General features: G+C 53.6%; 1 protein-coding gene across 2 annotated transcripts in view; it reads left to right on the top strand.

Moving 5' to 3' along the window:
* TESC (tescalcin) overlaps nt 1–20354 on the top strand; it is a 30250-nt gene extending 9896 nt beyond the window's left edge. The window contains exons 2-8 of one of the 2 annotated variants that reach the window (XM_029053401.2): nt 2342–2411; nt 6975–7055; nt 10731–10870; nt 11993–12054; nt 12182–12289; nt 18773–18820; nt 20052–20354. In XM_029053401.2, the coding sequence (XP_028909234.1) occupies nt 2342–2411; nt 6975–7055; nt 10731–10870; nt 11993–12054; nt 12182–12289; nt 18773–18820; nt 20052–20129 (587 nt within the window). In that variant the 3' untranslated portion in view covers nt 20130–20354. The remainder of the gene's footprint in view (nt 1–2341; nt 2412–6974; nt 7056–10730; nt 10871–11992; nt 12055–12181; nt 12290–18772; nt 18821–20051) is intronic. The other variant, XM_029053410.2, reaches the window with a different exon arrangement.
* Nucleotides 20355–22342: the final 1988 nt, after the last annotated feature.

Genomic DNA, 22342 nt, shown 5'->3' with positions numbered 1-22342 from the left:
GGTCAGCGGCGCCGGGTGCCAGTTATTTGATTTCCGGCCACCTGGGGCTGGAAGGGAGCCCGATTTGGCCAGTGGTCAGCGCTGTGATCGAGCCCCGTCTTGGACAGTCGGCCGGTGGTCAGCGGTAGTCATTGAGCCCTCGTCGTGGGCAGAGTGCTTTCCCAGGCCCTGGTGGTGGCTCCCCCCGGCCTGCTGTGTGACCTTGGGCAAGTCGCTGTGCTTCTGCTTCCTCTTCCGTCAAATGGGGATGAAATAGTAATAATAATAGTATTGGTTAAGCTCTTACTATGTGCCAGGCACTGTACTGAGGCGTCACGGTGCATCCAAGCAAATCGGGTTGGACGCAGTCACAATCCCCATAGAGAAGCAGCGTGGCTCAGTGGCAAGAGCCCGGGCTTGGGAGTCAGAGGTCATGGGTTCGAATCCCAACTCTGTCCCTTGTCAGCTGTGTGACGGTGGGCAAGTCACTTCACTTCTCTGTGCCTCAGTTCCCTCATCTAGAAAAGGGGGATGAAGACTGTGAGCCTCACGTGGGACAACCTCATTCCCCTGTATCTACCCCAGCGCTTAGAACGGTGCTCTGCACGTAGTGAGCGCTTAACAAAAACCAACATTATTATTATTTTACAGATGAGGGAACTGAGGCACAGAGAAGGGCCACTCCTTGGCTACCTCTTTGCTGTAACCCAGCTTGCTGTCGCGACCAATCAATTCTCCTAGAGCCAAAATGGGTACTTACTAATCTCCTTCCCTCTCAGGCCGGGAGCCCCGCGTCGGACAGAGGCTCTGTCCGATCCCCTCCAGATTGATTTATAGAGGCAGCGTGGCTCAGTGGCAAGAGCACCGGCCTGGGAGTCAGAGGTCGTGGGTTCTAATTCTACCTCCGCCACTCATCAGCTGTATGACCTCGGGCAAGTTGTTTAAATTCTCTGTGCCTCAGTTACCTCATCAGTAAAGCAGGGATGAAGACTGGGATCCCCACGTGGGACAACCCGATGACCTTGTATCCCCTCCAGTGCTTAGAACAGTGCTTGGCACATAATAAGCGCTTAACAAATACCAACATTATTCTTCATTATTATGCCTTTATTTATGTATATTAATGTCGGTCTCCCCCTCTAGACTGTGAGCTCACTTTGGGCAGGGAATGTATCTGTTTATTGCTGTATTGTACTCTCCCAAGCGCTTAGTATAGTCCTTTGCACACAGTGAGTGCTCAATAAATATGAATGAACAAATGAATAGACTGTAAGGTCACTGTGGGCGGGGAATATATCGGTCATATATCAGAGAAGCAGCGTGGCTCAGTGGAAAGAGCCCGGGCTTGGGAGTCAGAGGTCATGGGTTTGAATCCCGACGCTGCCCCTTGTCAGCTGTGTGACTGTGGGCAAGTCACTTCACTTCTCTGTGCCTCAGTTCCCTCATCTGTAAAATGGGGATGAAGACTGGGAGCCTCACGTGGGACAACCTCATTCCCCTGTATCTACCCCAGCACTTAGAACAGTGCTCTGCACGTAGTGAGCGCCTAACAAATACCAACATTATTATTGTTATTATATTGGACTCTCCCAAGTGCTGACTACAGTACTCAGCACATAGTAAGCGCTAAATAAATATGGATGAATTAATGAATGAATAGACTGTAAGCTCACTACGGGCAGGGAATGTGTCTGTCCTATATTGGACGCTCCCAAGTGCTTAGTACAGTGCTCTGCACACAATAAGCGATCAACAAATATGATTGACTGACCGACCGATATTTTTTTCCACTGTTATTTGGTAAGCGCTTACTTTGTGCCGCACACAGTTCTAAGCGCTGGGATAGGATCACCCGGTTTCTCTCCCAGCACTCAGCCCGCTGTTCGGCACGTAGTAAGCGTTTGCCGGACCTGAGAGACTCACTGAGGGTGACGACCGACCGACTGAATGCCTGACCCGCATCTGGAGGCCGAGGCGACGGTGGGCCCAGGGGGGCCGTGTTTGGGAGCGGGTGGGCTGGTGGCCCAGAGAGGAGGAGGAGGTCAGCGTGTGGGGATGGCCTTAACTGGCAGGGGAGGCCGGCCCTGGAGCGGAGAGGCGGGGGGTTGAAATCTCGGGGAGCCCGTCGTGGCCGCCTGGGCGACGGGGTGGGGGACGTTGCTGGGGTGAGAGTTTGGGGGTGTGGGGGCTGTGGGCCTACTTCCGCAGGGCCACAACACCTACGAACCCCTAATCCCTCTCTCCCTTCCTCTATCTCCCTCTCTCCCCTTCTCCCTGTCTCCCCTCTCCCTCTTTCCCTTCTTCCCTCACCGCCCGCCCTCCGTCCCGTCCATCTGGCCGTCCGTCCTGCCCACTCTTCTAGTCTCTTCTGAGCAGATTGAGCAGCTCCATCGGAGATTCAAGCAGTTAAGCGGGGATCAGCCCACCATCCGGTAGGCCTCTGTCGGGGCTGGGCTGGGCGCCTCTGGGGGTGGGCTGGGTTGGGCGCCTCTGAGGGGGCTGGATTGGGTGCCTGGGGCTTCCTCTCCCTCTCCTCACCCCCCTGCTCCATCTTTCCTTACCTCCCTCCTTCCCCACCCCCTCCGCCCCGTACCCGGACATGGGTCTGTTTCCAGATTTCACACAGTTGCTGCTGCAGGGCAGGGAGAGGGAGGCAGAATGAAAGAGAGAGACACGCCAGTGCCCGTGTCCACGCCTGCCCGTGCCAGCAGCGGAAGGAGAGGCAGGGTCCGGGGTTGCAAGTGGCAGATGAGGACAGTGGCACTAATCTGGAGTCCCTCCTCCCGCCCCTCTGCCCCCCTCCATTTCCTGGGACGTCTCGGGACACCCGGGAATGGAAAGGGGGGGCAGTCGCGTGGCTCTTGGGGGATCTGGACAGCGGCTGCCAGAGCCAACCCGCCGCCCCTCCTCCCGCCCGGCCGCCCCCACGGGTGGCGAAGGCCGTGGGTTCTAATCCCACCTCCGCCACCTGTCTGCTGTGAGACCTGGGGCAAGTCGCTTCACTTCTCCGGGCCTCAGTTCCCGCATCTGCAAAATGGGGGTGAAGACTGTGAGCCCCACGGGGGACAGGGACTGAGGCCTACCCGAATTGCTTGAATCCACCCCAGCGCTTAACACGGTGCCTGATGCCTAGGAAGCCCGTAACAAATACCACAATAATCATGATTGTTATTATTCTTATTCATTCGGTCATATCTAATGAGCGCTTATGGTGTGCGAAGCACTGGACTAAGCGCTTGGGAGAGGCCAGCTGAACAATAAACAGACACATTCCCTGTCCACAACCAGCTTACAGCCTAGAGGGGGAGATGGACATAATAGAAATAAATACACTGGTGATGATGCTCACGAAATATTCAATCCGGACCCGTTACGTACGCCCTTCTCCCATTACCCCCCAGATCGCACACACTGTCTCCCCCCGGCAACCCAACCCACTCGCTGGACCTTGTTGTCCCCTCTCTCCCCGGCCCCTCGCTCGCGCCCTCCCTGTTGACATCCGGCAGACCGCCGCTCTCCCCATCTTCGGTGAAAGCCCGTCTCCTCCAGGAAGCCTTCCCTGATTAACTGCTCGTCCCCGCCCCGCCAATCCCCCGTAACTGCGTGTTTGTATAGCGGGGTGTGCACAGAGACACATGAGAAGCAGCGTGGCTCAGTGGCAAGGGCCCGGGCTTGGGAGGCAGAGGTCATGGGTTCTAATCCCCGCTCCGCCGCTTGTCAGCTTTGCCCAAAGTCACTTCACTTCTCTGGGCCTCAGTTCCCTCATCTGGAAAATGGGGATGAAGACTGTGAGCCCCACGGGGGACAACCTGATCACCTTGTATCCCTCCCGGGGCTTAGAACAGTGTTTTGCACATAGTAAGCACTTAACAACTACCATTATGATGATGATGATGATGATGCAAGTGTGTGTCAGGAGAACTGGATGTCTCTCCGGGGGCACATTTGGGACCAGGAAAATTTCCCTCTCCGTCTATCCACCCACCAGGGTGACAGCAGCTGGGGGACGGTGGAGGCCTTCCCTGACTACGCCCCCCTTTCCTCTTTTCCCACTCCTACGACGCCCCGACTCGCTCCCTTTCTTCATCCCCCCTCCCAGCCCCGCACCACTTATGTCCAGATCCCTCATTTATTGATTTCTAGTCACGTCTGTCTCCCCCTCTAGACTGAAAGCTCGCCGTGGGCAGGGAAATGGGTCCCTTTATCGTTGTAGTGGACGCTCCCGAGCGCTCAGTACAGTGGTCTGCACACAATAAGTGCTCAGAAAATACGACTGAGGAACGAATGAATGAGCGAACGAATGAGACTCTGCCTCGGGCACCTTGGAAACAACAAAAAACTCGATGCCCAGCTGTTGCAGATGGTTTCATGGTTCCCTGGCCCGGAGGCAGGGGGTTGACCATGTCGTCTCGGGGTTCTGTCAACAGGGCCTCTGCGTGATTTCCTTGCTCTGGGATAAAATCACCAGTTCGTGGACACCCCCTTTCCAGCCCCAAAGATGGGGGTTGGGGAGGACAGGGATAATGGCAAGAGTCCAGGCTTGGGAGTCAAAAGACATGGATTCTAATCCCGGCTCCGCCACTCATCTGTTGTGTGACCTTGGGCAAGCCGCTGCACTTCTCTGGGCCTCAGTTACCTCACCTGTAAAATGGGGATGAAGACTGTGAGCCCCACGAGGGACGACCTGATGACCCTGTATCTCCCCCGGCGCTTAGAACAGTGCTTGGCACATAGAAAGCGTTTAACAAATACCATCATGATAATAATAACTATTATTATTATTAAAGCCCAGAAGAGGAACCCCAGCTGTGGGCTCTGGCTGGGCATCGGCCGGTCACCCTGGGCTGGTTGGGCCGGCCCGGCTCACCCAGCAGGCGGTGGGGGTGAGGGAGGGGTGGCGGGAGGGTTACTTGGGTGACTCCTGCAGCTCAAAGGATTGTGTAGGTGACGCAGGGGACCGAGCCTCAGGAAATAACCCACTGGGGGACTGAAAAATAGCAGCTGCCATCTGGCTGGGTAAGGGGGGGGGGTGCTACAGCTGTCACCTCCTGGACGACATCGCTCTAAGAACTGGGGTAGATACAACTTAATCAGGTTGGACACCGTCCCTGGCCCACATGGGGCTCACGGTCTCGATCCCCACTTTCCAGATGAGGGAACTGAGGCCCAGAGACGTGAAGTGACTGGCTCAAGGTCACACAGCAGGCAATAATAATGTTAAGCGCTTACTATGTGCAGAGCACTGTTCTAAGCGCTGGGGGAGATACAGGGTCATCAGGTTGTCCCACGTGAGGCTCACAGTTAATCCCCATTTGACAGATGAGGTCACTGAGGCACAGTGAAGGGAAGTGACTTGCTCACAATCACACAGCTGCCAAGTGGCAGAGGCGGAATTCGAACCCATGACCTCGGACTCCTAAGCCCGGGCTCTTTCCACTGAGCCACGCTGCTTCTCTAGCCACGCTGGCAAGTGGCGGAGCTGGGATTAGAACCCATCACCTGACTCCCAGGCCCATGATTTATCCACTATGCCGTGCTGCATCTACTCATTCATTCATTCATTCAATCGTATTTATTGAGCGCTTACTGTGTGCAGAGCACTCGACTAAGCGCTTGGAATGGACAATTCGGCAACAGCTAGAGACAATCCCTGCCCAGAAACAGGCTCACAGTCTACTGTGTGCAGGACAGTGTACTAACTGCCTACTGTGTGCACCAGCATTGTTTTGGGCAACTATTCTGGGCAGAGCACTGTACCAGTCACCTACTGTGTGCAGAGCACTGTATCCGCTGCCCACTCTGTGGAGAGCACTGTAATAATAATAATGATGTTATTTGTTAAGCATTTACTCTGTGCCAAGCACTGTTCTAAGCACTGGGGAAGATACAAGGCAATCAGGTTGTCCCATGTGGGGCTCACAGTCTTCATCCCCATTTTACAGATGAGGGCACTGAGGCACAGAGAAGTGAAGTGACTCGCCCAAGGTCACCAGCCACTTGCCGAGAAGCAGCGTGGCTTAATGGATAGAGCACGGACCTGAGAGTCTTGGGCAACCTGAGTTCTAATCCTGCCTCCACCACATGTCTGTGTCCACCTGATTTGCTTGTATCCACGCTTAGTACGTGCCTGGCACAAAGTAAGCGTTTAACAATTACCACAATTAATATCTTTATTTTTAGATGCCCAGCACAGTGCTCTGCACACGGCAGGTGCCCAGCACAGGGCCGTACACACAGTGAGAGCCCAGAAGATTGCTCTGCCTGCAGAAGGTGCCTAGCACTCAGCAGGTCTTGTTAGCTTAGAACTGTGCCTGGCACATAGTAAGCGCTTAATAAATATCATAATTATTATTCTCAATATTGCTGATGGAGCCAGAGTGGTTGTTAACATAGTCCAGCGGCCGGGTGTGTTTCTGAGGCCGCTCGATAATAATTATAATAATAATAACCATGGTATTTGCGAAGCGCTTACTAGAGAAGCAGTGTGGCTTGGTGGAAAGAGCCCCGGCTTGGGAGTCGTAGGTCGTGGGTTCTAATCCCGACACTTGTCAGCTGGGTGACTGTGGACAAGTCACTTCACTTCTCTGTGCCTCGGGTCCCTCATCTGGAAAATGGGGATGAAGACTGGGAGCCCCAAGTGGGACGACCTGATAACCTTGCATCTACTCCAACGCTTAGAACAGTGCTTGGCACAGAGTAAGCGCTTAACAAATACCCTCATTATTATTAGGTGCCAGGCACTTTACTAAGCGCTGGGGTGGTAGATACAAGGTAGATCCTTCCCCTCTGTGTCCCAGGGAGGTGTGGGAGATTGCCACGGGTCTGTCTCTGGGGAAAGAGTCAGAGGACGGTCTCCCTGCACCCCACGGAGCTACGGAGATGGGGGAGGGAGATGGAGAGACGAATCCCGGGGTCTCCCCGGCGGTGGTGATGGGGGGGGGGGGTCTCTTCTCTTTCGTCCTCCCCGACGGGGCTCCTGTCTGTCTCCGACCCAGCAAGGAGAACTTCAACAGCATCCCCGACCTCGAGCTCAACCCCATCCGCACCAAAATCATCCGTGCCTTCTTCGACAACAGGTGAGGCGGTGACCGGGCGGTCCGGGTGCCGGGGATGGTGGCAAGAGGGGGCCGGGCCCCCCAGAATAAGAAAGGATGATGTTTTATCAGCATTCACGGTGTCCCAGGCACCGTGCTAAGCCCAGGGGCAGATCCAGGCCCAGTCCCTGTCTCACATGGAGCTCACAGTCTGCGGGGGAGGAGGACAGGTAATAATAATAATGGTGGTATTTGTTAAGCGCTTACTATGTGCTTTAGAGAAGCAGCGTGGCTCAGTGGAAAGAGAACGGGCTTTGGAGTCAGAGGTCATGGGTTTGAATCCCGGCTCGGCCACTTGTCAGCTGTGTGACTTTGGGCAAGTCACTTAACTTCTCGGTGCCTCAGTTACCTCATCTGTAAAATGGGGATTAAGACTGTGAACCCCACGTGGGACAACTTGATTCCCCTGTGTCTACCCCAGCGCTTAGAACAGTGCTCGGCACATAGTAAGCGCTTAACAAATACCAACAAAAAAAAAAAAGCACTGTCCTAAACGCTGGGGCGATACAGGGTGATCAGATTGTCCCACGTGGGGCTCACAGTTTTAATCCCCATTTTCCAAATGAGGAATCTGAGGCACAGAGAAGGTAAGTGACTTGCCCAAAGTCACACAGCTAGCCAGCGGCAGAGCTGGGATTCGAACCCATGACCTCTGACTCCCAAGCCCACGCTCTTTCCACTGAGCCACGCAGCCAATGCCCATTTTACACACCAATGCCCATTTTACACACAGCTGCCAAGCAATGGTATTCATTGAGCACAGGGAATGTGCCTCTTTGTTGTTGTATTGGCCTCTCTTCAGTGCTCAGTCCAGTGCTCTGTTCACAGTAAGCGCTCAATAAATATGATTGAATGAATGTGTGCAGAGCGCTGTGCTAAGCACAATCTAATCAGACACAGTCCCTGCCTCACAGTAAGCTCACAGTATAACGGGGAGGGAGAACGGGTAGCGAATTCCCCATTTTACAGAGGGACAGATTGAGGCACAGAGAAGTTAAGTGACTTGCCCATGGTCACACAGCAGTCAATCAACCAATGGTATTTATTGAGCGCAGAGCACTGAACTAAGCACTTGGGAGAGTACAAAACAACGGAGTTGATAGACAGGTCCCCTGACCACAGGGAGCTTACAGTCTAGACTGGGGATCTCGACCTTAGAGAAGCAGCGTGGCCTAGTGGCTAGAGCCCGGGCCTGGGAGTCGGAAGGACCTGGGTTCCAATCCTGACTCCTCCACGTGTCCGCTGTTTGACCTTAGGCAAGTCACTTCACTTCTCTGTGCCTCAGTGACCTCATCTGTAAAGTGGGGATCAAGAGTGTGAGCCCGTTGTGGGACAGGGACTGTGTCCAACCTGATTAACTGGCATCTACCCCAGTGTTTAGAACAGTGCTTGGCACATAGTATGCGCTTCACAAATATCATAATCATTCTCCTTCTACAACCCAGCCCGTACACTTTGGTCCTCTAATGTCAGCCTCCTCACTGTGTCTCCATCTCGTCTATCTCGCCACCGATCCCTCGCCCACATCCTGCCTCTGGCCCGGAACGCCCTCCCTCCTCAGATCCCACAGGAAATGACTCTCCGTTTCAAAGCCTTACCAAAAGCCCACCTCCTCCAAGAGGCCTTCCCAGATTAAGCCCCACTTTTCCTCATCTCCCACTCCCTTCTGCCCTCCCTCCCGGCCCCACACCACTGTCCATATCTGTCATTTAGTGATTTCTATTCACATCTGTTTCCCCTTGTAGACTGTGAGCTCGCTGGAGGCGAGCTGTAGTAAGTGCTTAATAAATACAAATGCAGGAATAATATTATTAATTATTAAGTGGAGGAGCTGGGATTAGAACCCGGTTATCCTGACACTCGGGGCCCACGATCTTCTCTGCAGCCTCTTCCTGGGAGGAATGGGTGCTGTGGGAAGAGAGGGGCTAGAGAAGATGATCCATTCACTCATTTATTCAGTCAGTCATATTTATCGAGCACTTAGTGTGTGCAGAGCACCGGACTAAGCGCTTGGGAAAGTACAATGCAACAATAAACAGTGACATTGCCTGCCCACAACGAGCTCCCAGGGGGTGGGTCAAGGAGCCCCAAGTTTCCCACCTGGAAAATTCCCAAGCCCGGGCTCTTTCCACTAAGCCCCGCTGCTTCCCCAAAATAACAATAAACAGACACTTTCCACGCCCACAATGAGGTTATAGCCTGGGGGGGGGGGGGCTATTAATATATTAATAGAAATAAATAAAATGACAGATATGGACAGGAGTGCTGTGGGGCTGGGAGGGGGGATGAAGAAAGGGAGCGAGTCAGGGTGACGCGGAAGGGAGTGGGAGAAGAGGAAAGGAGGGCTTAGTCTGGGAAGGCCTCTTGGAGGAGATGGGCCTTCAATAAGGCTTTGAACAGGGAGGAGAGTCATTGCCCGGCGGATGGGAGGAGGGAGGGCCGTCCAGGCCGGAGGCAGGAAGTGGGCGAGAGGTCGGCGGCGAGAGCGATGACATGGAGGAACAGTGAGGAGGTTGGCATTAGAGGAGCGAAGCGTGCTGGCAGGGTGGGAGCAGGAGAGTAGCGAGGGTCGACTGCCTTAGGGGAGGCGGGCCAGGCCTGGGGCAAGCAGCACGGGGCTGGGAGACGAGAGACCCGAGTTCTAGTCCCCGCTCCACCACGAGCTGGCTGCTTGACCTCGGTCAGGTCTCACAACTTCCCCAGGCCTCGGTTTCCTCTTGTGTGAGGTGGAGATAACAATTCCAGGAATGGCGTGTGGAGACAGTTGATGGGAAAGGGCTTTTGGAAAAAGGAAAGTCCCACTCAGAGCTCCCTGGGGGCGGAGGGGAGGGGGAACAGTGGACCTGGACCTGCTGAGGAACCATGGAGTCTTTCTTTCCCATGGCACCTTAGTCTTTCTTTATATATATATTTCTCTCCCTCTCTTTTTCTATTTCTCTCTCTTTCTTGTCTCTATTTCTATATCTCCCTTTATTTCTCTCTGTCTCGCTACATTTCTCTCCCTGTCTCTCACCTCTGTGTCTCTCTGTCTCTATTTCTCATTGTCTCCGTCTCTTCCTCTTTTTCTCTCTCTCCCTCTCTCTTATTCTCTGTATCTTTCTCTGGCTCTATTTCGGTTTCTTCCTCACCCTCTTCATTTCTCTGCCTCTTCTCTCTGTCTCTCTCTGTCCCCCCTCCCTCCTTATTTCTATCTCTCTGTCTCTATTCCTCTCGCTGTCATTCTGCCTCTGTCTCTCTGCCTCACCCTCTCTATTTCTTTTTCTCTGCCATGCTCTTCTTTCTGTCTCTCTTTGTCCCTGTATTTCTCTCTCTATTTCTCTCTCCATTTCTCTCTCTATTCTTCTCTTCCTGTTTCTCCCTCTCTCTATTTTTCTCTCTCTATTTCTCTCTCCTCTCTATTCTTCTCTCCCTCTTCCTCCCTCTCCTCTATTTGTCTCTCCTCTCGATTCTTCTCTCCGTTTCTCCCTCTCTCTATTTCTCTGTCTCCTCTATTTCTCTCTCCTTTCTATTCTCTCCCTTTTTCTCCCTCTATTTCTCTCTCTATTTCTCTCTCCTCTCTATTCTTCTCATCCTCTGTTTCTCTCCTCTCTCTATTCCCCTCTCTCTTTCTCCCTCTCCTCTCTATTTCTCTCTCCCTTTCTGTCACACCCTCTGAAGGAACCTCCGCAAGGCGCCCACGGGCCTGGCGGACGAGATCGACTTTGAGGACTTCCTGACCATCATGTCTTATTTCCGGCCCATCGACACCAGCTTGGACGAGGAGCAGCTGGCTCACTGCCGGAGAGAGAAGCTGCGATGTGAGCTGGACGGAAGCCCCTCCTTCCTCCCCAGCCCCCCGCCCCCACCTCTGCTGCTCAGCAAGAATAATAATGATAATAAGGGTATTTGTTAAGTGCCAAGCACTGTTCTAAGTGCCGGGAAGAGATACAAGGTCATCAGGTTGTCCCCCATGGGGCTCAGTCTTCATCCCCATTTTACAGATGAGGGAACTGAGGCCCAGAGAAGTTGAGTGACTTGCCCAAAGACACACAGCTGACAAGTGGCGGAGCTGAGATTAGAACCCACGACATCTGACTCCCAAGCCCGGGCTCTTTCCACTAAGCCATGCTGCTAAACAGTGGCCTGGGGAGGTCCCCTCCAGATCACCTGGAAAGGGGGGGGGTCCCAGTTTTCCCTCTCACTGGCACATCGGGATGGCTCCTGGCACGTGCCAGCTAGCACGGTGTAGTAAGAAGCAGCATGGTGTAGTGGCTTCTCCGGGCCTCAGTTCCCTCATCTGTAAAATGGGGATTGGGACTGCGAGCCCCATGTGGGATCGGGACTGTGTCCAACCCGATTAGCTTGTATCCACCCCAGGGCTTAGTACGGTGCCTGTTACATAGAAAGCATTTAACAAGTATAGTAAGCGCTTAAGCACTTAAAGAAGCAGCATGGCTTAGTGGAAAGAGCTCAGGCTTGGGAGCCGAGGATGTGGGTTCTAATCCCGGCTCCGCCACTTGCCTGTTGTGTGATGTTGGGCAAGTCTTTTAACCTCTCTAGGCCTCAGTGACCTCATCTGTAAAATGGGGATTAAGACTTTGAGCCCCATGTGGGGCAACCTGATGACCTTGTATCTACCTTGTATCTTGGAACAGCGCTTGGCTCAGAATAAGCGCTTAACAAATACCATAATAATCATTAACAAATACCATTATCATCACTATTAGTATTATCATTATTATTACTATTCTCGGCTGTGGGGTTTTGATTTCTGTTTCCCAGAGGGAGGGGACCGGGCTGTTCAGGTCTCTAGGTTGGGAAGGGGCGGCAAGGGGGGTAATGGGGGGGGGGGTCCCCGAGCCCGGGTGGGGTTGGGGGTGGGGATGGGCTCCGGGCGCGCCCCCCGGCCTTGGCCGACCCTCACCTCCTTCCGTCCTCAGTCTTGTTCCACATGTACGACTCGGACAGCGACGGCAGGATCACCCTGGAAGAATATCGCAATGTAAAGTAGGCTTCCTGCACCCCTCTCCCCCGCCCCGCACCGGCCTGGTCTTCCCAGCCCCCTCCCCCCGGCCCGGCCCAGCCCCTCCATCCCGCTCCCCCGACTTGGGCCGTCTCCCCTTGGGCAGGTGGTGGAGGAGCTGCTGTCCGGGAACCCCCACATCGAGAAGGAATCGGCCCGGTCCATCGCCGACGGGGCCATGATGGAGGCTGCCAGTGTCTGCGTGGGACAAATGGTAAATGACATTTACAAGTGGGGCATTTATGAAGAGCTCACTATGTGCTAGGCACTGTACTGAGCGCGGGGTGGACACAAGCAAGTCAGAATGGACACGGTCCCTGTCCCACATGGGTTCACGGGCTTAATCCCCGTTTTACGGATGAGGGAACGGAGGCCCCAGAGAAGAGAAGTGACTTGCTCCAGGTCACACGGCAGACAAGTGGTGGAGCTGGGTTTAATAATAATAATAATGATGATGATCATTATGGTACTTAAGCGCTTACTATTTGCCAAGCACTGTTCTAAGCGCTGGGGTAGATACAGGTAATCAGGTTGGATACAGTCCTTGTCCCACATGGGACTCACACTCTTAATCCCCATTTTAATAATAATGATAATAATGATGGTATTTAAGTGCCAAGCACTGTTCTAAGCACTGGGCTAACTATAATGCAATCAGACTGTCCCACGCGGGGCTCACAGTCTTAATCCCCATTTGACGGATGAGCTAACTGAGACACGGAGTAGTTAAGTGACTTGCCCAAAGTCACACAGCAGACAAGTGGTGGAGCCGGGATTAGAACCCACGACTTCTGACTCCCAAGCCCGGCCTCTTTCCACTAAGCCACTTAACCGAGATCCAGAGAACTGAAGTGACTTGCTCAAGCCACACGGCAGCCAAGTGGTGGAGCTGGAATTAGAACTCAGGTCCTTCTGACTCCCAGGCTGGCGCTCTATCTACTAGGCCACACTGTTTCTCTGAAGCTACAGTGCTCTGCACATAGTAAGCACTCAATAAATACTATTGAATGAATGAAGCCCTCCAGGGGCTGGAGTTGGGGAGACGGGTGGGAGGCAGAGGAGGAAGTGCAGTGGATTCAGGGCAGGGCGACACAACCCGGGTAAAACTAGAACATGCTAGAACTAGAACATACAACATAGAGCATACAAGGAACCCGGGTCATGCAAGGAAAGGCTTGAGGAACCTGAGTGATGGAATTTTTTTTTTTTACGGTAATAATTTTTGGTATTTGTTAAGCGCTTACTATGTGCCAAGCACTGTTCTAAGCGCTGGGTAGATACAAGGTAATTAGGTTGTCCCACGTGGGGCTCATAGACTTAATCCCCATTTTAACAGATGAGGTAACTGAGGCACAGAGAAGTGAAGTGACTTGCCCAAACTCACACAGCTGACAAGTGGCAGAGCTGGGATTAGAACCCACGACCTCTGACTCCCAAGCCCGGGTTCTTTCCACTGAGCCACGCTGCTTGTTAAGTGCTTATAATGCGTCAAGCACTGTTCTAAACGCTAGGGTAGATACAAATTAATCAAGTCGGACACAGTCCCTGTCCCACATGGGGCTCGCAGACGGGAGAACGGGTATCGATTCCCCATTTTGCAGACGGAGGGAACCGAGGCCCAGAGACCGTAAGTGACTTGCCAAGGTCACACAGCAGGCAGGCGGAGAGCCGGGATTAGAACCCAGGGCCTCTGACTCGCAGACCTGGGGTCTTTCCGCTAGGCCGCGCTGCTTGCAGATGTGGTAGGTGGAAAAGGGAAGGGGTGAGAGGGACTGAATTCAGGTTTTCAGACTTTGGGGATTTTGTGTCGTGGCTATCAACCCTGCTAAATTGCATTCTCCCAAGCGCTCAGTCCAGTGCTCTGCACATAGTAAGTGCTCAATATGCACCGCTGATTGGTTGACTGAAGGTCCAGGAGACCCAGGCCCAGGATTGAGAAGACCCTACTAAAGTTCCGGCATCCTATCATTCAACTAGAATCAGTCATTATTATTGACATTATTATTGCTATAATCATTCTTGTATTTGTTCACCGGGCCTGGTGACAAAAGCCCGGGCTTTGGAGTCAGAGGTCGTGGGTTCTAATCCTGGCCCCGCCACTTGTTCATTCATTCAATAGTATTTATTGAGCGCTTACTATGTGTAGAGCACTGTACTAAGTGCTTGGAATGTACAATTCGGCAAGAGATAGAAACAATCCCTGCCCAATGACAGCGACCTTGGTCAAGCCACTTCACTTCTCTGGGTCTCGGTTACCTCATCTGTAAAATGGGGATTGAGACAGTGAGCTTCAGGTGGGACAGGGACTGGGTCCAACCTGATCACCTTGTATCTACCCCAGCTCTTAGAACAGTGCTTGGCACATAGTAAGCGCTCAAATACCATCGGTATTATCGCTATTATTATTGTTCTAAACCCTGGGGTAGATACAAGACCATCAGCTTGGACTCAGTCTCTGTCCCACCCGTGGCTCGCCATCCAACTAAGAAGGAGAACAGGTATTCGATTCCCATTTTACAGGTAAGGAAACTGAGGCATGGGAAAGTTAAATGACTTGCCCAAGGTCACACAGCAGCCAAGTGGCAGAGCCGCGATTAGAACCCAGGTCTTCCGACTCCCAGGCACCAGGCTGTTTCCACTAGGCCACGTTGCTCCTCGTTTGCCTCAACTCAGTTTCATTCATTCATTCAGTCATATTTATGAAGCGCTTACTATGTGCAGAGCACCGTACTAAGCACTTGGAAAGTTCAGTTCGGCCATAAAGACAGACAATCCCTCCCCAACAACAGGCTCACAGTCTAGAAGGGGGAGACAGACAACAAAACCAAACAAGTAGACCGGCATCAATGGCATCAAAATAGATAAATAGAATTATAGATATATTCACATCATTAATAAAATAAATAGAATAATAAGTATGTACAAGTATACACCAATGCTGTGGGGCGGGGAGGGGGGTAGAGCACAGGGAGGGAGTCGGGGCGATGGGGAAGGGAGGGGGAGCGGAGGAAAAGGGGGGCTCAGTCTGGGAAGGCCTCCCGGAGGAGGTGAGCTCTCAGTAGGGTTTGAAGGGGGGAAGAGAGCGAGTTTAGCTGCTGTGAGGAAGGAGGGCGTTCCAGGCCAGAGGCGGGACGCGGGCCGGGGGTCGACGGCCGGACAGGCGAGATTTCCTCGAAACGACGGCTAGTGGCGGAAGGCGGGGAAGGCCTCCGTTGCCTCTCCGGTCCGGAAGCTGATTTCTGTTGCCGAATTGTACTTTCCAAGCGCTTAGTACAGTGCTCTGCACACAATAAGCACTCAATAAATACGATTGAATGAATGAATGATGCAGTAGGTGAGGCGCAGGTTCCCGTGAGGGAGAATGGGAAAATGCCAAGATTCCTTCTACAGCTGAATGCCCTTCATTGTGTTTGCTTCTGACGCCGCGTACCTCCTGTCGTGGACATCACTCCTTCCTCCTCCTCCTCCTCCCTCCTTCCTCCCCATCCTCCCGCCTCCCTCCACCTCCTATCCCTGCCCCCTCTCCTCTTGTGAGAAGCAGCAGGGCCTAGGGGATCAAGCCCGGGCCTGGGAGTCAGAAGGCCGTGGGTTGTAATCCCGGCTCCGTCCCTGGTCTGCTGTGTGACCTTGGGCCAGTCGCTTCGCTTCTCCGGGCCTCGGTGACCTCATGTGGAAAATGGGGATTGAGACTGGGAGCCCCACGTGGGACAGGGACTGTGTCCAATCTGATCTGCCGGTATCCACCCCGGCGCTTAGTAAAGTGCCGGGCACGGAGTCGGCGCTTAACGAGTATCATCGTTATGATTATTATTATTCCTGCCCTCCTCCTCCCCCCACCCACCTCTCGGGCCTCGCCCCGGAGGACGAGTGACTGAGCCAGATGCGTGTGTGGGTGGTGTGCGTGTGCACGGTTGTGTGTGCGTGTGCCTGTCAGTGTCCCAGGACCCCCCCCCCCCCGGGAGCATCCTGTCACCCCCGTGGGTTGAGTCACCACGGGGAAGGGGTCAGATTTGGAGGTGGGGATGGGGCGCAGTCAGCGGCCATCTGGGCTCCCCTCTTTCCCCAGGACCCTTTTCCCTCTCCAACTTGCCTTGTTTTGCTGTCTGTCTCCCGCATTTAGACCGCGAGCCCGTCGTCGGGTGGGGATTGTCTCTATCTGTTGCCAAATTGTCTATTCCAAGTGTTTAGTACAGTGCTCCACACATAGTAAGCACTCAATAGGAAGGAAGGAAGGAAGGAAGGAAGGAAGGAAGGAAGGAAGGAAGGAAGGAAGGAAGGAAGGAAGGAAGGAAGGAAGGAAGGAAGGAAGGAAGGAAGGAAGGAAGGAAGGAAGGAAGGAAGGAAGGAAGGAAGGACCCCCCGTCCGTCCCCAGGACCCTCTGCATCAGCCCCTCCGTCCCCCTCTCCGCCGTCCCCCCGGGGCCCTCTCCAGCCTCCCGGCCTGGCTAGAGAAGCATCGCGGCCTAGCCGATTAGAGCCCAGCCCTGGAGTCAGAAGGACCTGGGTTCTAATCCCGGCTCACTTGTCTGCTGTACTATCTTGGGCAAATCCCTTCGTTCGTTCATTCAATCAGTCCTATTCATTGAGTGCTTACTTTGTGCAGGGCACTGTCCTGAGCACTTGGGAAAGTAGAGCGCAACAATAAACGGTGACGTTCCCCGCCCACAACGTGCTCACCGTCCAGAGCACTTCTCCGGGCCTCGGTGACCTCATCTGGAAAATGGGGATTGAGACCGTGAGCCCCGTGTGGGACAGGAGCTGGGTCCAACCGGATTAGCTTGCATCTCCCCCGGCGCTTAGGAAGGTGCTTGGCACGCCCTAAGTGCCTAATGAATACCATCATTATCGGCAGCGGGGCTGAGGCAACTTCCTTCCCTCGTGCCCGGGGGGCGAGGGGGAAGAGCCCCATTCCGATCACGCGGCCCGGCCCTCGGGGTCGCCACATCGTCAGAGGGGTCATCCTGTCCAGTCCCCGGCCTCCGGGAAAGGGAAATTCCCAGCCTGGGCTGTCCGGACTCCTCGGAGCACCGGGGCCGGAGTCCCGGCTGCCTCTGCCGGTCTCTTCCCCCGGCCCCGGCCGATACCCTGCCAGTTGGAGCTGGTCCGGAAGACCGTAAGCTTCTTGTGGCCAGGGGATGTGTCTTTATTCTTACATTGTACTCTCCCACACGCTTAGTCCAGTGCTCTGCACACAGTGAGCGCTCAATACATACGACTGACTGAACGAAGCGGCTGGGTTTGGACCTAAGAAAGAGCATCCACCAAGGCCTCACCTTGGACCCGTTATAAAGGGCGAGGTTTTTTGTTTTTATTTATGGTCTTTAAGCGCTTCTTATGTGCCAGGCAGTCAGTCAGTCGATCCTATTTATTGAGCGCTTACCATGTGCAGAGCGCTTGGGCGAGGACACATTCCCTGCCCTCATGGAGCTCACAGTCTAGAGGGGGAGACAGACATCAGTAAAAATAAATGACAGATATGGACATAAGTGCTGTAGGGCTGGGAGAGGGGAGGCAGAGGTCCTGGGTTCTAATCCTGGATCTGCCACATGCCTGCCGTGTGACCTTGGGCAAGTCACTTCACTTCTCAGTGCCTCAGTTACCTCATCTGTAAAATGGGGATTTAAGACCGTGAGCCCCTGAGGGACGGGAGTTGTGTCCAACCCAATTATCTTGTATCCACCCCAGTGCTTAGAAGAATGCTTGGCACATAGTAAGTGCCTAACAACTACCATAATTATTAGAGACGAGGGCTTCTCCGTCAATTGATCGATGAATCAATAGTATTTATTGAGCGTTTACTATGTGCAGAGCACTGTGCTACACAGTTGGGAGAGGACAACATGTAACAGAGTTGGAAGTCACAGCAGCAGCGTGGCCTAGTGGCTAGAGCACAGGCCTGGAAGTCAGAAGGAGCTGAGTTCTAATCCCTGCTCCGCCACTTGTCTGCTGAGTGACCTTGGGCAAGTCACTTCACTTCTTTGGGGCTCAGTTACTTCATCTGTAAAATGGGGAGTAAAACTGTGAGTCTCGTGGGAGACATAAGACTGTGTCCAACCTGACTCTGCCGTATCTGTCTCAACGCTTAGTACAGTGCCTGGGACATAGTAAGCGCTTAACAAATACCTTAGATAAAACAAAAGGATCTTAGCAAGGCGTAGTGGATAGCACGGGCCTTGGAGTCAGAAGGTCATGGGTTCTAATCCTGGCTCCGTCACACATCTGTTGTGTGGCCTTGGGCAAGTCACTGGACTTCTCTGTGCCTGAGTTCCCTCATCTGTAAAATGGGGACTAAAACTGTGAGCTCCACATGGGACAGGGACTGTTCCCAACCCGATCCATTCCCAGCGCTTAGTATAGAGCCTGGCACATAGTAAGCGCTTAACAAATTCCATAATTATTATTATTAGAGGGGGAGCTTACAGTCTAGCCTAGTAGAGTGCTTGACACATAGTAGAGCGTTATACAAATACTACAGTTATAATTATTGGCTCTGGCCGGCTCTCGGTCCTCTCCCTTGCCGGGTGAGCGGGTGCCATCTTGCCAAGGGAGTCTCCCACAGTCCCCATGGGCATCTCCCAGGTTACCGGCTGCCATCTTGCCAAGGGAGTCTCCCACAGTCCCCATGGGCATCTCCCAGGTTACCGGCTCGTGGGCGGCTCACGTTCTCACTCTCCCTCTCCCTCTCCTAAACCCCTAGCAACCCGATCAGGTGTACGAGGGAATCACCTTTGACGACTTCCTGAAGGTAGGCCCGCCCCGCCATCTGCCTTCCCCCGGCTCTAACTCTACACCTGCCCTTCCGCCCACTTCGGGGAGACTCCGGGGCTTGGCTCGGCTGGGGGTGGAAATGTGGGAAGCGACAGATGCCACGGGAGAGAGCATGGGGGCACGGGAAGAGAGCACTTGCGGGGCGTCCTGGGACTGGGGAGACCCTGGGGAGAAAAGCCAGCAAAGCTCTGCGATTGACTTCCTTTTTTCAATTTTTTAAGGTGTTTGTGAAGCGCTTACTATGTGTCAGACACTGTTCTAAGCGCTGGGGTGGGTACACGGCCTAGTGACCAGACACGGGTTTGGGAGTCAGAGATCAGGGTTCTAATTCCAGCTCCTCCGCCTGACTGCTGCCGTGGGACCTTGAGCAAGTCGCTTCACTTCCCTGGGCCTCAGTTACCTCACCTGTAAAATGGGGATTAAGAGTGTGAACCTCCCAAGTGCTTAGTACAGTGCTCTGCACACAGTAAGTGCTTAATAAATACGACCGAATGAATGAATGTGGGACGGGGATTGTGTCTAACCTGATTACTTTGTGTGTATCCCGGCACTTAGAACAGTGCTTGGCACAGAGTCAGCACTTGACAGATACCGTAATTATTAATTATGGTTACAAGTTAATTAGGCTGGACAGATTCCCTGTCCCACATGGGGGTCTCACAGTCTAAGGGGGAGGGAGAACAGGTATTTAACAGGAGGGGGCTGAGGGGGTGGGGAGGAGTAATAATAATAATAATGTTGGTATCTGTTAAGCGCTTACTATGTGCAGAGCACCGTTCTAAGCGCTGGGGTAGACACAGGGGAATCAGGTTGTCCCACGTGGGGCTCACAGTCTTAATCCCCATCTTACAGAGGAGGTAAGTGAGGCAGAGAGAAGTTAAATGACTTGCCCACAGGAGGAGATAGGAGTGAGCCCGTCACTGGGCGGGGATGGTCTCTATCTGTTGCCGAATTGTCCATTCCAAGCGCTTAGGACAGTGCTCTGCACATAGTAAGCGCTCGATAAATACTACTGAATGAGATAGGAGGAGGATGAAGAGGAGGAGGGGGAAGAGGAGGAAGAGAAGGAGGAAGACAAAGAGGGGACATCAGCAGGGAATTCTGCCCGGTCTCATTCATTCGATGAATTATCAAGCATCTACCGTGTGCAGAGCACTGTACTAAGCAATCCACGAACGCTAACCTCTGCCTCCCGGGTCCCTGGGCAGATCTGGCAGGGGATCGACATCGAGACCAAGATGCACGTGCGTTTCCTGAACGTGGAGCCCATCGCCCTGTGCCACTGAGACGCTCCCCCGTGCCCGCCCTGCCCGAGGGGCCAGAGGGCGAGGAGCCCTCCTGGGGCTCACCGGGGGGGCTCACCGGGGCCCGGGCTGCCCCTCGCCCTCTACTGATCTGTACATACCCCACTGGCTGCTGATTCCACGGTCGCTTTCTCTCCAGGGCAGGGGTGGGCGTGGATTTCACCTACCGTTTTTACTTCCAATAAAAGGCTGGGTTTTGCTACCGACCGTCGCGGGCCGGGCCTTTCTGTCTCTCGGGGAAGGGCCTCTGCCGTCCAGCTTTGGCAAGCGGCACCGCCTCGTGCCGCGCGGTCGCTCGGGCGCCAACCGGGTCCGGTTGGGGCCTACCGGGACGGTCTCCCGGGAGCGGGTCAGGGATGGGATCGGGGAGTAGATCCGACTCAATTAGTTCATCCAATCCTATTTATTGAGCGCCCGTGGTGGGCAGGGAGTGTCTCTCTTTATTGCTGTATTGTGCTTTCCAAGCGCGTAGTACAGTGCTCTGCACACAGTAAGCACTCAATAAATACCACTGAATGAATGACAATACAACAATAAAAAGACACATTTATCTGATTAATCGGGTTGGACACAGTCCCGGTCCCACATGGGGCTCACGGTCTTCATCCCCCTTTGATAATAATAATAATAATAATAATAATAATGATGTTGGTATTTGTTAAGCGCTTACTATGTACAGAGCACTGTTCCAAGCGCTGGGTAGATACAGGGTAATCAGGTTGTCCCACATGAGGCTCTCAGTTAATCCCCATTTTACAGATGAGGTAACTGAGGCACAGAGAAGTGAAGCGACTTGCCCACAGATGAGGGAACTGAGGCCCAGAGGAGTAAAGTGACTTGCCCAAGGTCACCCAGCAGACATGGAGGATTAGAACCCACGTCCTGTGACTCCCGGGCCTGTGTTCTTTCCCCAAAACCACGTTGCTTCCTTACCGCTACATTTGTGGGCCCGAGAGCGGGGCCTCTCTGCTCTCTAATAATTATCAGTCGGGTTGGATATTTATTCCTAAGACGTTAATTGGCGTTTGCCAACCTTTGATGCGGGCAGCGTCCCTACAGCTACTTTTACAGGTGCCCGCTTGCCAACCAACGCCTTCCCCACGCCTGGCACAGGCCGGTCTCCTCCTCGCAGGGAGAAGGGGACTCGACCACACCTTCCGGTCACCATCCCGGTCCCTGCTGGACCCTACACTCGGGGTCACTGAGTCCAGTCCCCTGCCTCTAGCTTGGCGTCCTCTCATTCCCCCCCTCCCGGGGCCTCCGGAGACCAGCTCTCTCCCCACCCCGCACGGCTTAGTGGCTAGAGCCCGGGTCTGGGAGTCAGAAGGACGTGGGTTCTAATCCCGGCTCGGCGACACGTCCGCCGTGTGTCCTTGGGCAAGTTACTTCACTTCTCTGGGCCTCAGTTACCTCATCTGGAAAGTGAGGATTCTGCTGTGGGAGCTCGGACAAGTCACTTTACTTCTCCGGGCCTCCGTTCCTTCATCTGTAAAATGGGGATGGAGACTGTGAGCCCCACGTGGGACGGGGACTGCGTCCGACCCGATTTGCTTGTATCCGCCCCAGCGCTCAGGACGGTGCCCGGCACACAGTAAGCGCTTAGCAAATACCACAATTATTATTAGAGTCTCTGCCCAATTATTCATTCATTATGGTATTTATTGAGTGCTTACTGTGTGCCAGACGTTGTACAAGAAGCAGCTGTGGCTCAGTGGAAACAGCCCGGGCTTTGGAGTCAGAGGTCATGGGTTCGAATCCCAGCTCGGCCACTTGTCAGCTGTGTGACTGTGGGCGAGTCGCTTAACTTCTCTGTGCCTCAGTGACCTCATCTGTCAAATGGGGATTAAGACTGTGAGCCCCACGTGGGACAGCCTGATTCCCCTGTGTCTACCCCAGCGCTTAGCACAGTGCTCTGCACATAGTAAGTCCTTAACAAATACCAACATTATTATTATGGTACTAAGCGCTTGGAAAGTACAACACAGCACCAAACAGAGGACACTGTTTGAGAAGCAGTGTGACCTTGGGCAAGTCATTTCACTTGTCTGGGCCTGTTACCTCATCTGTAAAATGGGGATGAAGACTGTGAGCCCCACGTGGACAACCTGATTACCCTGTATCTACCCCAGCGCTTAGAACAGTGCTCTGCACATAGTAAGCGCTTAACCCATACCAACATCATCATTATTATTATT

The sequence above is a fragment of the Ornithorhynchus anatinus genome, chromosome 2 (genome assembly GCF_004115215.2).
Source record: "Ornithorhynchus anatinus isolate Pmale09 chromosome 2, mOrnAna1.pri.v4, whole genome shotgun sequence".
Taxonomy (NCBI): Eukaryota; Metazoa; Chordata; class Mammalia; order Monotremata; family Ornithorhynchidae; genus Ornithorhynchus; species Ornithorhynchus anatinus.
The sequence above is the reverse complement of the archived record's forward strand: the minus strand, read 5'-3'. Positions and strand labels throughout refer to the sequence as shown.